This window comes from Bos javanicus, chromosome 13 (genome assembly GCF_032452875.1).
Source record: "Bos javanicus breed banteng chromosome 13, ARS-OSU_banteng_1.0, whole genome shotgun sequence".
NCBI lineage: Eukaryota > Metazoa > Chordata > Mammalia > Artiodactyla > Bovidae > Bos > Bos javanicus.
In genome coordinates this window covers 81,415,323-81,436,944 of record NC_083880.1, presented here as the reverse complement: position 1 = coordinate 81,436,944, position 21,622 = coordinate 81,415,323, and the positions used below count along the sequence as shown (strand labels likewise).

The window sequence follows — 21,622 nt, the reverse complement described above, 5'->3', positions numbered from 1 at the left end:
AACTATCATAATGTTCATTGATCAGCCAGTGACATAAATCTCTTTTGGTATATTCATATTAAGGAATGTTTTACAGCTATTTTTAAAAGATAAGATAGATTCGGGATGTATTGATTGAGGAAGGGGAGAACTGAGGTTATCTCAGTCCATTTGGGCAGCTATCCAACCAGTCCATTCTGACGGAGATCATCCCTGGGATTTCTTTAGAAGGAATGATGCTAAAGCTGACACTCCAGTACTTTGGCCACCTCGTGCGAAGAGTTGACTCATTGGAAAAGACTCTGATGCTGGGAGGGATTGTGGGCAGGAGGAGAAGGGGACAACAGAGGATGAGATGGTTGGATGGCATCACTGACTCGATGGACGTGAGTCTGAGAGAACTCCGGGAGTTGGTGATGGACAGGGAGGCCTGGCGTGCTGTGATTCATTGGGTCACAAAGAGTTGGACATGACTGAGTGACTGAACTGAACTGAACTGAACAAAAATACCAGGGACCTGGAGGCTTAAACAATACCCGTTTATTTCTCATGATTCTAGAGGCTGAGAAGTCCAAGCTCAAGGTGCCAGTGGACTCCTTGCCTGGGGAGGGACCAGGTCCTGGTTCACAGTCAGTCATCTCTTCACTGTATCCTCACATGGTGGAGGCGGGACCTCCTTTATAAGGACACTAATCCCATTGATGAGGGCTCCATCCTCATAACCTAGTTCAGTTCAGTTCAGTCACTCAGTCATGTCCGACTCTTTGCAATGCCATGAATCACAGCACGCCAGGCCTCCCTGTCCATCACCAACTCCCAGAGTTTACTCAGACTCATGTCCATCGAGTCAGTGATGCCATCCAGCCATCTCATCCTCTGTTGTCCCCTTCTCCTCCTGCCCACAATCCCTCCCAGCATCAGAGTCTTTTCCAATGAGTCAACTCTTCGCATGAGGTGGCCAAAGTACTGGAGTTTTAGTGTTAGCATCATTCCTTCCAAAGAAATCCCAGGGCTGATGTCCTTCAGAATGGACTGGTTGGATCTCTTTGCAGTCCAAGGGACTCTCAAGAGTCTTCTCCAACACCACAGTTTAAAAGCATCAATTCTTCAGCGCTCAGCCTTCTTCACAGTCCAATTCTCACATCCATACATGACCACAGGAAAAACCATAGCCTTGAGTAGACAGACCTTTGTTGGCAAAGTAATGTCTCTGCTTTTGAATATGTTATCTAGGTTGGTCATAACTTTCCTTCCAACGAGTAAGTGTCTTTTAATTTCATGGCTGCAGTCACTATCTGCAGTGATTTTGGAGCCCAAAAAAATAAAGTCTGACACTGCTTCCACTGTTTCCCCATCTATTTCCCATGAAGTGATGGGACCAGATGCCATGATCTTAGTTTTCTGAATGTTGAGCTTTAAGCCAACTTTTTCACTCTCCACTTTCACTTTCATCAAGAGGCTTTTTAGTTCGTCTTCACTTTCTGTCATAACGGTGGTGTCATCTGCATATCTGAGGTTATTGATATTTCTCCTGGCAATCTTGATTCCAGCTTGTGGTTCTTCCAGCCCAGCATTTCTCATGATGTACTCTACATATAAGTTAAATAAGCAGGGTGACAATATACAGCCTTGATGTACTCCTTTTCCTATTTGGAACCAGTCTGTTGTTCCATGTCCAGTTCTAACTGTTGCTTCCTGACCTGCATACAGATTTCTCAAGAGGCAGGTCAGGTGGTCTGGTATTCCCATCTCTTTCAGAATTGTCCACAGTTTATTGTGATCCACACAGTCAGAGGCTTTGGCATAGTCAATAAAGCAGAAATAGATGTTTTTCTGGAACTCTCTTGCTGTTTCCATGATTCAGCGGATGTTGGCAATTTGATCTCTGGTTCCTCTGCCTTTTACTAAAACCAGCTTGAACATCTGGAAGTTCACGGTTCACATATTGCTGAAGTCTGGCTTGGAGAATTTTGAGCCTTACTTTACTAGCATGTGAGATGACTGCAATTGTGCGGTAGTTTGAGCATTCTTTGGCATTGCCTTTCTTTGGGATTGGAATGAAAACTGACCTTTTCCAGTCCTGTGGCCACTGCTGAGTTTTCCAACTTTGCTGGCATATTGAGTGCAGCACTTTCACAGCATCATCTTTCAGGATTTGAAACCTAATCCCCTCCCAAAAGCTCCACCTCCTAATACCATCACAGTGGAAGTTAGGATTTCAGCATATGAACTGTGGGGGACACAAACATTCAATCCATAACAATGATACATAAAAGCAATTAAAAATGATATCTAATATCAATCTATTTTTGTAAAAACCAACAAGGACAAATACAGCCTCCTAGAACTTGTATCTGGGATGCTTGTATATATTTGTCTGAGCATGAACGAAGTCTGATAAGGTACACCAGGCTGAAAGACTCGTTCTACTGCAGTGAAGGTGAGGGACAGTGGCGGGGAAAGGGAAGCACTGGGAGGCTGACCATACGGGAGGTAAGACGCGTTACGCACGTGCTACTAGTAAATTGAGAGACAATGAAAACATCTGTCTTTGAGTGACAGTATCTGCTCATGTTGGAGCAAAGACTGGTTCTGCAATAGGTAATCTTTGCGTGTTCCAGACTTTTATAAGCGTATGACTGACAGGAGATGCATGCAAAGGCGGGAGGGAGGCTCCCCTGGTGGGACAGTGGTGAAGAATCCGCCTGCCAGTGCAGGAGACACGGGTTTGATCTGCGATCCAGGAATATCCCACATGCCTCGGGACGACTAAGCCCGTGCCCCGCAATTGCTCTGGAGCGCAGACTCCGCAATGAGAGAAGCTCGGGCGCTGCAAGTAGGGAGTCGCCCCCGCTCAGCACAACTGTAGAAAAGCCCAACAGCCAAAATAAACAAAAGAATAGAGGGAGGGAAAATCCTGAGAGCCGCTGGTGCAGTCTGGCCCCTACAGCGACTAACAGAGATGGCTGGCTTCAGAGGATGCTTTCGAGAGAGAGTGTGGGGTAAGTCAGCTTTTGCCCACGTAACGCTGAACCCAGCATTTTTGTCACCAAATGTTCAGACACATCGTATTCAGCTGAGAGTTCAGAGTTCTTCCCTCCTGCCCCCCAAACCTATCCCTTTCTTTTACTTTTGCTGCACTCTTGGAGAGGACATCCTGCCCTGTTAATATGGAGATGGAAAGCATGAAATCTGATCATTCGGTGAAGGTTTCAAATCTAACATCTTCCTTCAAGCCACAAGCAGCTGACCCGTGAATCCTTATTTCAAGATCTTTAAAACAACAAACGCATTTACACAACACATAAAGCCTCGGTTGTTTGAAGTGTCATTTGACTCCCGCAGCCTGACCGCAGAGGGGTCATTTTTGCAAAACTGAGGTCTTCATCTGTCTGCCCCAGGGTCCGTGGTAATCCTTTGATATTCGACTAGAGCTCGCCTTTGAAGACTTAGTGTGCCATCATCTACTTTTCCTTCTCCTTTGGTGAGCTATTCCAACTCCCTCGGGTCCTCATCCAACAATAACCATGTGTGTGATCTTTACACGGCTCTGTGAACTCCACCATCGTTGGCAATTTCCCTTTGCGATTCGTGTGCATTGTATTTCCTCTTAGCTTTTGTCCTGACTGGTCACCGTAGTGACGCATATGACCGTGTAGGAGTGGGGAGTTGTAAGTGGATGCTTCGTTCATGAATAAAATTATGACGACAGTTTCTAGTTCCCTCTTTAACCTTCAGCCCTAGAAATGTTTGGATATTGAGTTCTTAAGAGAAAAGAATTCTAGGGACTGCCCTGGTGGCCCAGTGGCAAATAACTCAAGCTCCCAACGCAGGGCCCTGGGGTTCAACCCCTGCTCGGGGAACCAGACCCACACGCCCCAACCAAGACCTGGTGCAGCCAAATATTTTTTAAAAAGTGACTTTATTCTCAGAGCTGCAGTTTCTACGCCTGTAAAATGGGAGGGACCATGGTACCTGGCATGGATTGCTGTAATACAGAAACAAAACATTTCTTGTCACATTCAGCATTTCCTTTACCGCCTGACATGCAGGAAGCATTCAGTGAATATCAGCTATTGTGTTTACAGCTGTATCACGTGAAGATTGTAGGCTTGGCTCACGAAAAAGGCAAATAAAAGGTAGCCCTTACTCAGAGATTCTGAATAGTGCCATATGAGCTTGTACGTGTGTGTGTTAAATAGGTAACAGATTGCTGACGAAGCAGCTTGTCTTGACTAAGAATACTTGGTGCTTGGAAAAAGCATCCTTGAACCTTCCATGGCCCAGGTTCTCAGATTTCTGAAGATCAGTGAATTCGTATCATTGCCCTTTAAAGTGCATTTATTGGTTTGGGCTGTGCGGGGTCTTCACTGCTGCTCAGGCTTTTCCCTGGCTGCCGCCCATGGGGCTGCTGTCCAGCTGGGGTGTGTGGGCCCCCAGTGCCGCGGCTCCTCTTGTTGCGGAGCCTGGGCTGGATGGCGCTCAGGCTTCAGTGGCCGTGGCTCCCGGGCTCCAGAGCACAGGCTCAGTAGTTGTGACAGGCGGGCTTTGTTGCCGCTCAGCATGTGGGATCTTCCTGAATCGGGGACCGAACCCATGTCTCCTCCACTGGTAGGCGGATTCTTCACCATTGAGCCACCAGGGAAGCCCATATCGTTACTCTTTTAAAGTCTTTCCAGACCCCCCAAGTGTATAGGTTAAACCATTGGAATAATTCCTTTCCTTAGGCTTCTATTTAGGAAATGACACGGTCATTAGATTAATAACATATAAATGTCACAAAACAACTAATGTTTATCAAATACCCACCTGTGTTAAGTACCTTGTAGGAAGCATTTTGCTTAGTCCTCACAATTACCTTTTGAAGAGGACAATTATTTTCCTGTCCATTTTTTTTAATTAAAGAAAATTGAGGAAACATGATATAAAGGAACTTATCCGGGTCACATATTTCATTTTTAGAGTTAACCAGGTTCCTCTGATCCACAATCTAAGTACTTTTCAGTGACACTAAGGTGCCACCAGAAGTGAGTTCTGCATCACGTGTCTAGATAAAATGACTTTCTTAAGTAAGACACACACACATACACACGCACACAATACAAAATGTCTTTTCTGCACTAAAGAGATCAACATTTTCGGCTCTCCTAAATAGTTGGGAGCCACCATTTGCAGTCTTACTTGATTTCTTCTTGTTTTCCTTAAACTCTTACGCATTTATTGCAGGGGAAGTAAAAGCTCTTTGCTATGTCATCTGTCTGCTTTGTGAGAAAACTTTTTATTGAAACCAGATTCCAGATGGACTTTCCCCAAGGTTTTCATAGGAATGAAAAGCTTCGTTCCGGTCACCCAGAAGGAACTTTTTATTCTTTCCATAATAATGTGAGGAAGGCGTGGAGGTCATCCCCATGTTTGCAAGACTATAAACCCTGGAACTCCAGTGGGTTTTCTTCCTAGTCGTTCACAAGGATTGTGCATGTGTAAGTTACTGTTTCAGAATATAATTTATTTGCTTTTTAATGCTTATCCAAGGTCTCAAGTGACTGTAATATTTTTCCCCACGTGAATTTTTTTCCTTCCTTTTTACTGAGAAAGCAAAATGTTGGAGGGTTTGTTTTGTTTTTCTGTTTGTATCTATCCAGCTCCTTACGACTCACTTTCTTGCATTTCATTTTCTTTCCTCTCCTTCATCCTGTATTAAATGCCTCCTAGATATATTTGAAGAGCCTGGGGACAACTTCTCAAGGAGAAGGTTGATTGCTATTAATTAACAAGTGAAATAGGTAGTGACTAAGTCGCTGAAATTCTCTCCAAGTCACAGAGTATGTACTTAATTTAAAACTGGCATAAGTGGAAAAACAAAACAAAAAAACGAAGCTCTACTGGCTGTGGAATGGTAAACCAGCTTCAGGGACAGCTGGATCCAGGTGTCCAAATGCAACCACGGATCTCGTAGGGCTTTTATCTGTGTTGATTCTCAGGCAAGCGCTCTCGAATGTGATAGCCGAGGCCACCAACTCCAGATGTACCCCCTTACTGGCTTGACTACTGCAGCACAAAGATCACAACTCTGTTCTAGTAGGCTCAGCAAAAATCATAAGATTTACTTTTGTTAGTCCAGCTTAGGTCATGTGGCCACCTGAGAGGTGAGCATCTTAGCAAGAGAAGTAGAAGCTGCAAGTGATGGGACTGGACATGTGCTTACCCCAGTTTGGGGGGTGGGCGGAGCTTCATAGTTACGGGCTGCCCTGTCTAAGAAGCCCTCAGTCCCACAAGTCACCGAAACACTCAGCCCACCCTCTGATACCAGCACTTGTGGCTGGCGTCTGCTGTAGCCCTCGGTGCCTTGAAGTTCACTCTAGGTTCTTGGTGTAAGGATGGATCCTTTATCAAAGCAATGCACTGGCACTTTTTAAAAGTCTGTCCCGGCAAAGGTTTTTTCCAAACACTTTTTCTCCGACCAAAATGCTCTTACTTAGCACTAGCTGCTTTGGTTCCCGGCCAGAGAGTAAGGAAGACAGGCAAAAGACTCAGAGGTCCGTCCACGTTCTCGGCGTTTGAAAAGCCCTCCGTTGTTCTGACTCTTCGGCTCCCCTTTCTCGTCAGCTGTGTCCTCTTTTCCTGGCATGGGGCGTCCCCACAAGTCATTCACATTCACTCTGACACTTGGGCTGCTTGACGTGCGTACTTGGCATCCTGACACGTCCCTCCGTCACTTCCTCGTTCCCTCTCCCTCCCTCCCTCTTCCCTTCTGAGTATAATGTTTACCACAGTTATGAAGTCCAGAACCACAGAAAAATGATAAACACGAGCTGGAAGACAAATCCAGTGTTCACGCCAAGTGGTGTCCCTGCACCCCGAGTTTATGGCGGCCCCTAGTGCTTGGCGGAGAAGGCAGTGGCACCCCACTCCAGTGCTCGTGCCTGGAGCATCCCATGGACGGAGGGGCCTGGTGGGCTGCAGTCCATGGGGTCGCTGGGAGTTGGACACGACTGAGCGACTTCACTTTCACTTTTCACTTTCATGCATTGGAGAAGGAGATGGCAACCCACTCCAGTGTTCTTGGCTGGAGAATCCCAGGGATGGGGGAGCCTGGTGGGCTGCCGTCTATGGGGTCGCAGAGTCGGACAGGACTGAAGCGACTTAGCAGTAGCAGCAGCAGCTAGTGCTTGGCACTGGTCCTCTGGCCGTTTCTTCTCTGCTCTCAAAGCTTGAAGAGGAGGCCACCATCTGCCCAGGAGTCCGGTGTGCACGCTCACTCTCTGTTTCTGTCTCTCTCTCTCCTTTACTGTTTGTTCCTGACTTTAGACGCTGGGAGATACTAGAGTTTGGCAAAAATAATTGCTAAATGTATGTATCTCTCACTAATTATGAGCAATGTATGACCTAAAGAAACCTCAGTGCTCTTCTTTTTAAAAAATAACTTACTTATTTGGCTGCTCCAGGTCTTAGTTGCAATGTGTGGGATCTTTGACCTTTGTTGGGTCATTATGTAGTTAAACATGTGAGAATCTTTTCACTGTGGCATGTGGCATCTGGTTCCCTGACCAGGGATTGAACCCGGCCTCCCTGCAGTGGGAACATGGAGTCTTAGCCACTGGACCACCAGGGAAGTCTGTAGCTTCTCTTCTTTCTCTTTTCCTACAGATATTAAGACGAGTTGACTCCAAACTACACAATCACAGCTATCTGTCAATTATTAAGCAGCTGCTATGGAAAGGCAGGGTTCCCGATACTTTGTATGAATTTTGTCCTTGAAACATCACAACTGCACTACATGTGAGCTTCTGTTTCTCCCATTTTACATATAAAGAAACTCAGAGATTTGCAGTGACTTGCCCAAGGTCACTCAGCTTGTGGGTAGAGAATCCTGATCTTTTAAAATACGCTTGATTGATTTTGGCTGCCCTACATCTTTGCATGCACACTCGTGCCTCCCCTGGTTGTGGCGGGCAGGGGCTGCTGCCTCCGTGCGGGGCTCAGCCTCGCTGCCAGGGCCTTTCTTGTTGCTGAGCACGGGCTCTAGGGTGCACGGGCTTCAGTAGCTGCAGCCTGAGGGTTGCCTTGTGGCCTGTGGGATCTTCCCAGGTCAGGGGTTGAACCTGCGTCCCCCGCGCCGGCAGGTGGGCTCTCCACCCCTGGACCTCCAGGGCAGCCCGAGGAGCTTGGTCTTCACCTGTGATACCCAGTTTTGCAGTGTATCTTTCTCCTGAATATCACACTGCTTTATAACAGCGACCCAGAAGGTGAGGCGGTTCAGTGAGGTCTGTGCAGAGTTCAAAGCAGAAACAGGTGGATTGTGGGAGCAGAGCCCCTCCCTGAAGGAGGCAGAACCCATGTGCAGTCTTGTGGCTGGGGGTCTAACCCACCTGCTTGTGTAGACGCCTGCCCTTCCAGATGTCAGAATGGCAGCATCTGAGTAGTCCTTTTTAAAATCTGCCTGTATTCTCGGCAGCTGACGCTAGTGCAGGAGAGACGGAGAGCGAGTGACCTCTGGAATAAGCTGTGCTCTCTGGGCGGCCGGGAGAGGCTGCCCCAGCTTCCCTGGCTGTCACTTCTCTCCCTCAGCAGCAACGATGATGACTTATGTTTCTGCTGTTCATTGAGCACTTGCTATATTCCAGGCACCGCTTGATGTGCTTTGAGAATATTAACCCATGGAATCTCCGTAACAAAATTACAGGGGTAGGTTCCACTGTTTTCCTCACTTTACCAGAAAACTGAGGCAGAGAAAAGCTCAGTAACTCAGAGTCAAATAGACAGTCCAGCTTTGCACTTCTCAAATGCATGTTTTGGCAACACCCAGAGATATTTCTGGGGTCCCCAGTCAGGGTGCTCTGGGGTGTTGGGGCATTCTGGGGTGCTCAGTGTCTCGTGGGGTGCTACCCAATACCCTGTGGGGCACAAGGTGGACCCGACAAAGAATTCTCCCGACCCAGACAGGGGGCCGAGGTCGGGAGATTGTTCCCCTAAGCCTGTGGCAGCTGGCCTGCCTCCCAGGTGAAATCGCGATGCCCTGCTTCTTGCAGGATCCCTGGGGATAAAGCTGAGAGTCGGTGTGTCCCTCACACGGCCCCGGCAGGTGCTTTCCTGCTTGGCTTCCTCCCCCTCGCCTCGGTCGGAAGACGCCTGGACAGCTGACCTCTGCCCCGCAGAGGGGTCAGGGCCCAGTAGGGTCCCCAGCCCATCTCCCCCGCCTCTGCGTGTGAAATGCGGGGAGTCCGTCCGCGACCCTCGGATGTCCTCTCTGGGGTGAATGACCGCTGCTCATGTTTGCCTTTACAGTCGATCTGGGAATCAGCATCCAGGAGGATAATGTGGCCGCTTCTTCCCCCAAGACAATGGAGACCAGTGCGGCTGCGGAGGCCAACGGCGAGAGTCTTGGGAAGGACGCCAAACCCCAGGCACCAGCTGCTAAATCTCGTTTTTTCTTGACACTCTCTCGGCCTGTACCAGGGCGTACCGGAGACCAAGCCACGGATTCATCCAGTGGATCCGTGAGGCTTGATGTCAGCTCCGATAAAGCTCCAGGAAACAAAGACCCGAGTGAGCCCATGGCCCTTCCGGTGGCAGCTGCACCCGGGCATGGCCCGGATAAAACCCCCGGGCAGACCCCGGCCCAGGCGGAGGGCCTCGCTGCCACCCCTGGGTCGGAGCACCCTCCGTCTGAGCCCGGGGCAGCAGCCCCCGCCAAGCCCAAGGACTCCAGCTTCTTTGACAAACTCTTCAAGCTGGACAAGGGACGGGACAAAGCCCCCGTGGACCTCCCGCTGGAGGCTGAGAGCACAGAGCATCCTCACCCGGCCACCGAAGCTCCTGGGTTATCCACGCAGTCCGAGGATGGCCCTGCAGAGAGGGTGAGACGATCTGCTTTGCTCTTGTTGCAGGCTCGGGGTGGGGTGCGGGGGGCGCTTGTGGGGCAGGACGATCGCGCGTCTTGCTCTGCCATCACTGAGGGGTCCTTGTGGGGCAGGACGATCGCGCGGGTCTTGCTCTGCCATCACTGAGGGGTCCTTGTGGGGCAGGACGATCGCGCGTCTTGCTCTGGCATCACTGAGGGGTCCTTGTGGGGCAGGACGATCGTGCGTGTCTTGCTCTGCCATCACTGAGGGGTCCTGACGAGGTGACGGGCCATAGGTCCCTCTAGAACAACCAGCACATTGGAGCCCGGTGCCTGCCCGTGTTTCTGTGGCAGAAACATCTGTTGCCAGAACAATAACAGCTGTGGCATCTGTTTTATGTAACAGAAAAGAGGAGGTGACTAACATACGGATGAATCCGTCCTTCCATTTATCAAAGGCAGAGCTGGACAGGTTGCATTTATGATCAGTGGAGTCTGGAGGAAAGGCATGAGCAGAATAAAGACGGTTTCCAAAAGACTGAAATGTCTGCCTGTCTCAGTAGCTGGCTTCGTATGCAGTGTGTCTATGGGCTTTTTTTTGAAATGCATTGCATTTCTTACTTTTAATAGCCTGGGCTAATCTTTAACTATCTTTTGCACTAAAGTGTGTATAAAGGGCTTTTACAGCTCTGGGCCAACTCTTTTGTGTACAAATTATTTTCCAACAAGCTGGGGTAATCCCTTTGTAAAAACAAGATTTTTTTTTTTTCTTTTAAGAGGCATCCAAATCAGTTGCTTTCTTTCCTGTGCAGAAAAAGGCAAGTTCTTTTGATCTTAAAAAAGAGCATTTGCTTTTAACTTTGAGAGTTTGTTTGTATTGGGGACCCAGAAAAGAACTCTTTGAGTGAAGAAGGAAATAAAAGTAGATACATTGTATTTTAAGGCACTTATTCCTGTAGTTAATGGATTTTTAAGCAACAGTATTTTTCAAAATTTGGGAGTCAAGAATCTCTAGTTGAGATTAGAGCCAGGAAAAAATTAGGTGGGCTGATTATTATTACATGGTTGTCAATATAATTGTCTTAATGACAGCTAGCTTCCCTGCCAAGTTGCTAATAGTAACTCTGACTGTCGTTTATTTAGCATTTACAATGTGCCAGGCACTGTCCGGATGTTATTTTTATTCAGGAAAATAAGTATCGCATTAATCTGACACCAACAGGTGGTGTCAGGAATGATATTGTAAATACTAGACAATAGCTGAAAATTCTAGACAGAGTTGGGGAAAAGATCATAAGGTTCGTATGTTAAGGCTCATGCTATCAGCGTTCTTGTCCTTTCTGTAATTTTTTATTCCAAGAACTGCTTTTTCAATTTTCTTTCGAAAGTTAGAAAAATTGCCCTTTAAATGCCCCTTCCCTAAATGCAACAGTTCAGGAGCCTACTGAATAAACTTTCTGTTTAATTCAAAGTGAGTCTTCAAATGTATGCTGGCATCAAATCTTTGGCCTTTCCTGGTGGCTCAGATGGTAAAAGAATCTGCCTGCAGATTAGGAAGTTGAAAACTTCCCTAAAATGGGGAAGGAAATAATCACCCAAGTCCAAGAAACCCAGAGAGTCCCAAACAGGATAAACCCAAGGAGAAACACCCCAAGACACATATTAATCAAATTAACAAAGATCAAACACAAAGAACAAATATTAAAAGCAGCAAGGGAAAAACAACAAATAACACACAAGGGAATTCCCATAAGGATAACAGCTGATCTTTCAATAGAAACTCTTCAAGCCAGGAGGGAATGGCAAGACATACTTAAAATGATGAAAGAAAATAACCTACAGCCCAGATTATTGTACCCAGCAAGGATCTCATTCAAGTATGAAGGAGAAATCAAAAGCTTTTCAGACAAGCAAAAGCTGAGAGAATTCTGCACCACCAAACCAGCTCTCCAACAAATACTAAAGGATATTCTCTAGACAGGAAACACAAAAATGGTGTATAAACTCGAACCCAAAACAACAAAGTAAATGGCAACGGGATCATACTTATTAGTAATTACCTTAAACGTAAATGGGTTGAATGCCCCAACCAAAAGACAAAGACTGGCTGAATGGATACAAAAACAAGACCCCTACATATGTTGTCTACAAGAGACCCACCTCAAAACAGGGGACACATACAGACTGAAAGTGAAGGGCTGGAAAAAGATTTTCCATGCAAATTGGGACCAAAAGAAAGCAGGAGTCACAATACTCGTATCAGATAAATTAGACTTTAAAACAAAGGCTGTGAAAAGAGACAAAGAAGGTCACTACATAATGATCAAAGGATCAATCCAAGAAGAAGATGTAACAATTATAAATATATATCCACCCAACATGGGAGCACCGCAGTATGTAAGACAAATCCTAACAAGTAATATCATAAAAAACAAAGAAAGGCTGTAAAAGTGTTCCAGATTAAAAGAGACTTTATCAACATGACAATGAAATGCAATATCTGATCCTGGACTAGATCTTGTACTAGAAGGAAAAAGTGCTAAAAAGGACACTGAGGGTCAGTTAACAGTATTAGAATACAGACAGTAGATTTAATAAAAGTATTTTATCCATGTTAAATTACTGAAGTTGACAACTGTACTATTACAGTTATTAACTGAATATCCCTATTCTTAGGAAATTCAGAAATATGTACTGAAGTATGTGGGATACTTCATGGGAATAAAAACCATGATATCTGCAGCAGGCCTTCCAAGAGTTTAGAAAAAAACTTTTTGGGTGGGGAGCAGACAAATAATAAAGAAATGGGGTGAAATGATAAGAACAAGTGAAAAATCTGGGCAGAGGTTATATGGATATTATTTGTATTATTTTTGGAACTTTTCTTTAAGCTTGACATTAAAAATTAAAAATGCGCAAAAAAAAATAAATAAAAAAAATAAATAAATAAAAGAAACCTAAAAAAAAAAAAAAGAAGGTTTTTAAATACAGTCAAATATTCTTTAATATAAATATTATTGTTATATTCATATCATATCCTCTTTTCTTTTATAATCAATGAAATCAAAGAACAAAAATATTTATCTTAAAAAGTACAAAACAATAAACTACAGTTGTCTTCTCAAAATTTTACAACAATAGTTTCCAGTGAGGAACATTAACAGTTGGAACTTAAATTGTGCTAAGCAATGACTTTATAAGAAAGAGGGATCAAAAGCCTAAGGAATTGTGCTGTGAAAAAAAATACACTAAGAGTTAATTATGTTCATCTAAATCTTCCTTAAGAAGACATAAAAGCAAAAAAAAAAAAAAAAAAGAATCTGCCTGCAGTTCAGGAGACTCAGGTTCAACCTCTGGGTTGGAAAGGTCCCCTGGAGAAGGGAATGGCTCCCACTCCAGTGTTCCTGCCTGGAGAATCCCACGGACAGAGGAGGCTGGCGGGCTACCGTCCATGGGGTCAGCAGAGTCGCATATGGCAGAAGCAACTTAGCGTGCATGCACACATCAGATCTTTACTGAGTGTGACGCTACCAGACGCAGGTGAGGCACGACCACGGTGGTGGACAGCATAAGGTCGCTGGCCTCAGGGAGTCTGTGGTCTAGCAAGAGAAGAGGTACAAAAAATCCACAGTTACGATGCAAGCACCCAGGGCTCTGGTGGGGGAGGCCAAGTATTGGAGAAGTTGTCCAGACTCAAGGAGAATCAGTCTAGGTGGCCCAGGAAAGCGTCCATCAAATATTTGCACCCGGAGCCCAGAGTCCTTGTCTTGGGTCAAGGACATCAATATTCATGAGTATTTGAAAAACTACTGACTGTTTTACTTGAGCCTTGTGGCTTCCTGTTATTGGCCATGGGCTCCCCAGGCCATTCTGAGTTTTGCATGGTCACGTTTCATTTCCAGGGGCGTCCAAAGCCAGCCCATTGCCCGAATTGAGAAAAGACTTCGTTATTTATGGGAAGAGAATGAAGGACTGAGTATCCCATCTCTGAATAGAAGTCTCTTGACACATCCAAACCCCCAAAGTAGTCAAGTAAACCAGTTCCGTCTCTGATAACCGACCCTTGAACATATTTAACCATAAAAACTTAAGGCAGTCAATCCGTTCCTATCCTAAAAAATGGGCAGGAAGGTTTAAGAATTGTGCTTTATCAACTCTATTTTTTTTAATTGCACGCTCTTTGGGACAGCACCTCAGCTGGAGTGGAATGAGTTCCAAAATCAAGTTTGATCCAGGAGGTGGGGGTCTGTGTTGGCAACATGGCAGGTATTTAATATAGCCAGGCCCGTGGGTGATATTTGGAAGTTACAGTAACCTCTCAGAAGATCTAAAAATCGCCACTCATCGTCAATGTGGAATTAAGTGCATTTGTTTCCTTAGACTCAGCCACGAAATTTGCATCTGTGTTTGTTACACAGAAAATTTCCATTTTTGGTTGGTTGTATCACTGGAATTTGAAATATGGAGTGCCCGCTCTGCCTGTCTGCCTGCGTGCGTGCTCAGTCCTGTCCTTTGCGACCCCATGGACTGTAGCCCGCCAGGCTCCTCTGTCCATGGATTCTCCAGGCAAGAATGCTGGAGTGGGTTGCCATGCCCTCCTCCAGGGGATCTTCCCGACCCAGGGATCAAACCTGCACTGGCCTATGTGCTGATAAAAATGGAAAAGTTATGAAAGAGCTGCTGATGTCTCTGCTAGTCCGTTAACTTGTGGATATTCAGATACATATGTTTGCAAAGATTTTTAACAACAACAGAACAGCCTTATTATTAAGAGTTCTGACCTGCTCTCTGGCTATACAGCCTGTATTTAGGGGGAAAAATCAATTGTCTTGGAAGTGGAATGAAAGAGGATGGCCCTCAGAAAGTAACAGGAATAAAACTTCTCAATCAATGGCTTTCTTGGTGGGAAGAGCACATTATGCATCCGCGGCCATCAATGTATCGATTCAGAATTCTGAGGGTAAATTATGCCCTGGGCTCAGCTGTCCCTCCCCGCCAGCCCACACAAACCCTTCCCCCCAGTTTCACTGCTGTGTCCCTTGCTGGATTGGAATTCCAACCACAAACCCACAGAGCTGTGAACTGGGAAAAAGATACCACCATTTCATTCTAGGGGAAACACACAAATCTTCTGTGTTTTCAGAACGACAATCTTATTTTTGTGCCTCATAAAACTACATTCAGAGCATAGCATAATTAAAACAAGGCCAGAATTCATGAACAAATGAAGCATTTACTACATAGGCCAAAGAAAAGATAAATTATATGCCTGAAAGGTTTCACTGAGCTGTGATTCAACAAACCAATGTGTTGGCAGGGGGGCATTTTTTTTTCTCCTCTCCCCAACAATTGGACCAGAACTTTAAGATAAGCATTTATTTAGGAACTTCATTCCCCTGAAAACTGATCACATCATGGAAACTTTTTTGGTTAAAAAAAGAAAAACACTAAATTTCTGTTGTCACTGGCAATTCCAGAGGTGTCTTTGTGTGGGGGGTAAAGGGGTGTTTTAAGTGTTAAGCCAAACACAGATGCAGATTGAAACAAGGATATTCTTTTTCTTTTAAAGTTGAAGTAAATTTTCCGATTGTTATTTAAACACCAAATTTGTGCAAGGCATCTAAATGAAAAATTATGGTCCTGGACCCTCAAAGACTGTATAATCTAGTAGGAGACACACATTTTTAAGGGAGGCTGTGATAAAGGCACTGATCCACAAATTTGTTCAGGCTACAGATATTAAGAGAGCGTCGGATATTAAGCTACAGATAATAAGAGATGCGCTGATCATCTCAGTCTCAATATGCCCCAAACTGAACTGTTCATCCACACCCCACAGCGATTACAGCAAAATGCCCACTCATTTAATCCATAGGCGTCTCGTCTCAGGTGATGGCAACTCCATCTCACAGCACCGCTCTTTAGTGGTGGGGTTGGAACGGAAGAACCAAGGTCCCCGGAGTCCTCTGTGTGGCATAAAGCAGTGAACTAACACATACGCGTTCCCGTCAGGCGAGTCACACAACTGCTCTGAGCCTCAGTCTCTTCATCTGTACAATGGGGATAATGATCCTATCAGGCACATTTTTACAGTTTTCACACCTATGAGAGCTAAGTCTTTGAGGTACTTAACACAGAGATATTGCATTTTGAGAAAAATAAAAATTTAACTACTATCATGGTTTTTCTTCCTGTTACTTCACAATTTTAGTCTTTTTACTCTTCCCTTCCATAGTCTTCAACTAAAACTTGCAGAGATAGCACAATTGAATCCGACTTGAAAACTGCATACGCTGAGGCCTATGTCCTAATCTGGGTTGGAAAAAAAAGATGCAGAAGTGGTGAAATTATTTTAGAAAGAATAGAACTTCAGTGCTTATACACACGAGCCTCAGCTTCCTAGTCTGACACTCGAGGTCTCTACCAGCTCTCTTCTGTCTGTCTTCCTAACCGTATTTTCTCCTATTCCCTTAAATCCATCTGGTCAAAATTGCCAACATGTGACCTGAGCAGACACCATCTGCTCCCCAGGCCTCTCTCTGCCTTCATCTCCTTCTCTCTCTATCAGAAATTAACTTTACCTTCAAGGGCCAAATTCTCCATGAAGCTGACCAGATGTCCCCCATCCTGGGTGGTTTCTGAGGACATGAATTTCTCTAGTATTCTGGGGGTATTCTATATATTCAGTGAAATTCTGCGATAAAATCTCTTTGAAGGAATCATCTCATTGAAACATCAAAATGTCCAAGAGAATTTTAATATCTTTATCATTTTACAGATTAAGAAATCAAAACTTTAGTGAAACCAAGCCACTTACCCCAATTATGCAGCAAAAAACAATTGTCCATCTCCAAAACCCATGCTTCTCATTCTCAATGTTATATTTTTACCAATTATTGGAAACTGCAATAACACTGTGAGTATGGAAAACTGAATGATAATGAGAGGAAGTGCTGTTCAAAAATGTTAGTACATGCAAATATGGAAATTCCAAGTTAACCTCAAATCAAAAGCAAACAAACAAGAAAACCCCACCTATCTCCAACATTAGAAAGGCCAAGTAAATTATGAGGTGTGTTTTTATTTCATGCTGTTTACCTCTGGTGATAAGGTCATGACTTAAGAGAAGTATCTAACCAAAAGACTTTGTCAAAACAGAGGGAAAACTCATCTTTAATTACCAAGTTATGAAATAAGCAAGTCTTTTAGCTGCGGTTGTTCAGTTGCTAAGTCATGTCCGACTCCGACCCCATGGACTGCAGCACGCCAGGCTTTCCTGTCCTTCACTATCTCATGGAGTTTTCTCAGACTCATGTCCATGGAGTCAGAGATGCCACCCGACCATCTCATCCTCTGTTGCCCCCTTTCCCAGCATCAGGGTCTTTTCCAATGAGTTGGCTTTTTTGCATCAGGTGGCCAAAGTATTGGAACTTCAGTTTCAGCTTCAGCAGCCGTCCTTCCAATGAATATTCAGGGTTGATTTCCTTTAGGAGTCACTGGTTGAATCCTTGCTGTTCAAGGGCCTCTCAAGAGTCTTCTACAGCACCACAATTCAAATTTTAGCTATAGCACTGTAATTTTATGAACTTTATAAATTAGCACTAAGAAACATTTGATATGAAACATTTATAGTAGCCAAGGTGATGTGTAAGTGATAGGAGCCTGAATGGATATGGAAATGAGTTCAGATTCTACCACTTACTAGCTGTTTGGTAAAGTTAAATAATAGCAGTTGCCCCAGTTTTTAATAGCTTGTTATTCCTAGGCCAGACAGTAAGCATTTGGCACACCTTATCTGCTTTGATTCTTTTAACAACACCACAAGGTAGACGTTTTTGTTGCCTTTTAACAAATGAGGAAACAGGCTCAGAGAAGTCAAGTTACTGGTTCAAGGCCACACGAGTGAATTGCAGGCAGAGCTGGAATTAAGACCCGGCAGTGAGCAAAGCCTGTGCCACTCTGTCATTTCAGAACCTGTGTTTCATCCACAAGAGGAAGACTCTGCCTGCCCTCGAGGCTGCTGAGAGGACAGAGGTGACATAAGCTGTCAGCAGTCAGGAGGCCAACAGAAGGGTGGTATTTGCTAAATGGTCAGAAGCTTAGAGATAAAGAATCATGAGCTGGAGCAAACGGTCTTCCAGCATGATGGAGTTGGAGTAGTAGATAATCTAGGGTAACTTTGGCTGCAATTAAAAAAAAAAAAAAATAAAACTGTGGACTCGACAGTAGCTTAGTTCATGTGGAAAATGTACATTTCTTGTACAAAATAAATAAGAATTCGAGAAGTGAAGGGTTCCGTCCAGTTGAGCATCTTCATGGCCCCAGGAAGCATCTGTCTCCAGCACCCTCTGGGTATCAACTTGGTTCACAGGCTTGATCCCTTGTGGGTGTTCGTTTTCTTTCTTTGTGGTATAGTTAATGTACAATATCCTATCACTTTCAGGCATACAACGCAGTGATTCACAATTTTTAAAGGTTATACTCCATTTACAGTTGCTATAAAATACTGGTTTTGTGGTTTTAAGAAGGCTGCCATAGTTCTAAGCAGTGTGTAGAGTCATAATGTCCTACCAGATGAAAGATGAGTTTCCTAAAATTTACCCATTGGAGGAGCTGAGTCACATGTTTGGTTGGAGGTGCAAGGTGGGGGAAGGGTGGAAAGTTCCTTCAACAGAAAGCAGGCTCTGCCAGCAAAGGTGATAAGCCACAGGTAGAAAGCAGATACATTATTTTCTATCCAACGTCATGTCAGAAACTCACTAAGTGGATGAGATGCTGCAGTATCTCCCGACGGTCATTTATTTAAATACACTCGTTGCACTGGCTCTTTAACTTGACTGTGACCCACAGAAAAAGATGGATGAGATGAAGAATCCACAGAAAGTGCCATTCTTACAGCAAGTAGCATGGGCTGGTATATTCTACTCTTTCTAGCCTATTTCATTTGATAGTTTTTAATGCTAATTTTGGGCTTCCCTGGTGTCTCAGCAGTAAGGAATCCACCTGCCAATGCAGGAGATGCAGGTTCCATCCCTGGGTCAGGAAGATCCCCTGGAGGAGGGCCAGGCAACCCACTCCAGTTTTCTTTCCTGGGGAATCCGTGGACACAGGAGCCTGGCGGGCCACAGTCCATGGGGTTGCAAAGACTCAGACACAATTTAGTAATTACACAGCAACAATGCTGGTTTTGACCCACTGACTTGTGTTCCATTCCCCACATAGTCACAATCTGAAGTTGGAAGGACTCTTCTATCACCATCGTCCTTTTCACACAGGGAGACAGTGATCCTGAAGGGTGTGACTGCTTCCTATGCAACTGGGTGTCTGCAGGTGGTCCTGCCTGGCACACCTCGGCAGGCAGTAATGTTCCTTAGATGAATCTGACAAGGATAAAGACGGTACCCATCATGTTCCAATTTCTCAAAGCGTGTTAGAGGATGTTGCTGTAATCTCATGATAGCTCTGCTGAACACAACCTTCAAGAAAAATGGTTTCAAAACATTTATATGCTGTGTTGTTGTTGTATTTAGTTGCTGAGTCATGTCCGACTCTTTTGTGACTGTGATCCGCCAGGCCCTTCTGTCCTTGGGATTTCCCAGGCAAGAGTACTGGAGCCGGCTGCCATTTCCTTCTCCAACCCAGGGACTGAATCGACATCCCAGGCATTGGCAGGCAGATTCTTTACCACTGAGCCACCGAGTCCCCTGGACTGCAGGAGATCCACCAGTCCATCCTAAAGGAAATCCATCCTGACTATTCGTTGGAAGAACTGTGCTGAAGCTGAAGCTCCAATACTTTGGCCACCTGATGCAAAGAGCTAACTCATTGGAAAAGACCCTGATGCTGGGAGGGATTGGGGGCAGGAGGAGAAGGGGACCACAGAGGATGAGATGGCTGGATGGCATCACCAATGCAATGGACATGAGTTTGAGCAAGCTCCGGGAGTTGGTGATGGACAGGGAGGCCTGGCGTGCTGCAGTCCATGGGATCACAAAGAGTCAGACATGACTGAGCGACTGAACTGAACTGAGCCACTAGGGGAGCAATATGTATGCTACAGATGCTTTAACAAACTGCAGAATCATATATCTCTCCTATTTATTTGATATTTTCATTCAGTCTTTAACATGTTATGGTGCTAATCCCCATGGTTGAATATTAATTGAATTGTATTTTGCAATGAACTTGCAAACTACGTTTTGAGTTTGCTTACCCTTTGGCATTATCCAGTCTGATTCTCTTCTTCAAGGCTATCAGAGCAGCCCTGATTCGGTGAGCATTTACTAACTCAGAAGAGCCAGAGGGAACTGACTGACTCACACAGCAGCAGCACTCAGAGGTGTGAAACAACTTGGCTGAGATCACACGGCTGGAAAGTGGCGGATTCCGGTCTGTCAGCTACGTGGTTGACCACTGCGTACATGAGCTCAAAAAGAGGGAACATTTCGGACTTTTAGAAACATCTTATATCTTGTTTAAATTCCTGAAGCTAGCATTTCCCAAACTGATGTTCTGTAGACTCATCCGTTCAGTGGGATCAGCCTGGAAATAGAGTACCAGCATCAAACAGTTTTGGGAAATAGCAGTTGGTCTGTCCTCTCTCGAGAAGGTTCTCAGTGGACATCGGCCACTAAAGGCTCTGAGAAGTCCTCAGCAGGCACCCCTGCTCTGCTTTGTTTATCTGAGTGTTTCTCAGGCTTCAGTCTGCATAGAGCGATCATTTGTCCAGCCAGTTGGGTATATCTCCCAAGGAATGGTTCTTCTAGAAGATGCTGAGCTAGGCACATAGACCAAAGTTGAAAAATGGGCTCTCATGGGATGTATGAAGCTGCACACAGGTTTTATTTGACCTCTGTCCACGGAATTCTCCAGGCCAGAATACTGGAGTGGTAGCCCTTCTCTTCTCCAGGGGACCTTCGCGACCCAGGGATGGAACCCAGGTCTCCTGCATTGCAGGCAGATTCTTCACTGTCTGAGCCACCAGGGAAGCCCATTTGGCATATACAGTGTTTTATAATAATATTTTAGTCCATTGATAACATTTTGCAATTGACAAAGTTGACCGCAGTTTTGAAGTGTGAGATTTCAGTAGAATCCCTATTTCGCGTGTTTCTGAAAGTAGGAACGTCCCTCGGCGGTCGGGTATGCGCTGTGCCTGCCCTCCGGAGGGGCGCTCCTCCAGTTTGCCCGCACACCCGCCTCCCCCGTCGGCCCCCAGAGTGCAGCTCCTGAGCTGCTCTTTGCGCTGCTCTGTTCTCATGGCAGAGTTGGGAGTACAGAAAAAATCCCCAACAGAGACCATTTTTCATCCTTCGTAGCCTGTAAGACAATTTGAAGCAATGTAGGCTAATAATAAATCCAGCCTTAGGGTCAGTTCGTAAGCAGGTGTTGAACAGTGAATCGGAAGGATCAGTACTTTTCGTTTATTCATTCATCAAACATCTGAGTGCTTTCTTTGTGCCAGGAATGATTTTAGGATGAACAGAATGTTATACCCCGTGCGAGCTTTCATTATAGCATAAAGATCAACAATTTTGTTGTTGTTCATTCATTCGCTCAGTCGTATCCGACTCTTTACAACCCCATGGACCTCAGCACACCAGGCCTCCCTGTCCATCACCATCTCCCAGAGTTTACTCAGATTCATGTCCATTAAGTTAATGATGCCATCCAGCCATCTCATCCTCTGCTGCCCTCTTCTCCTTTTGCCCCCAATCTTTCCCAGCATCAGGGTCTTTTCCAGTGAGTCTCCTCTTCGCATTAGGTGGCCAAAGAATTGGAGCTTCAGCTGCAGCATCAATC

General features: G+C 45.2%; 1 protein-coding gene across 13 annotated transcripts in view; it reads left to right on the top strand.

Moving 5' to 3' along the window:
* BCAS1 (brain enriched myelin associated protein 1) overlaps window positions 1–21,622 on the top strand; it is a 100,526-nt gene that overhangs the window by 23,632 nt on the left and 55,272 nt on the right. For all 13 annotated transcript variants that reach the window (XM_061438002.1, XM_061438004.1, XM_061438005.1 and 10 more), the window contains exon 4: window positions 9,265–9,836. In XM_061438002.1, the coding sequence (XP_061293986.1) occupies window positions 9,265–9,836 (572 nt within the window). The remainder of the gene's footprint in view (window positions 1–9,264; window positions 9,837–21,622) is intronic.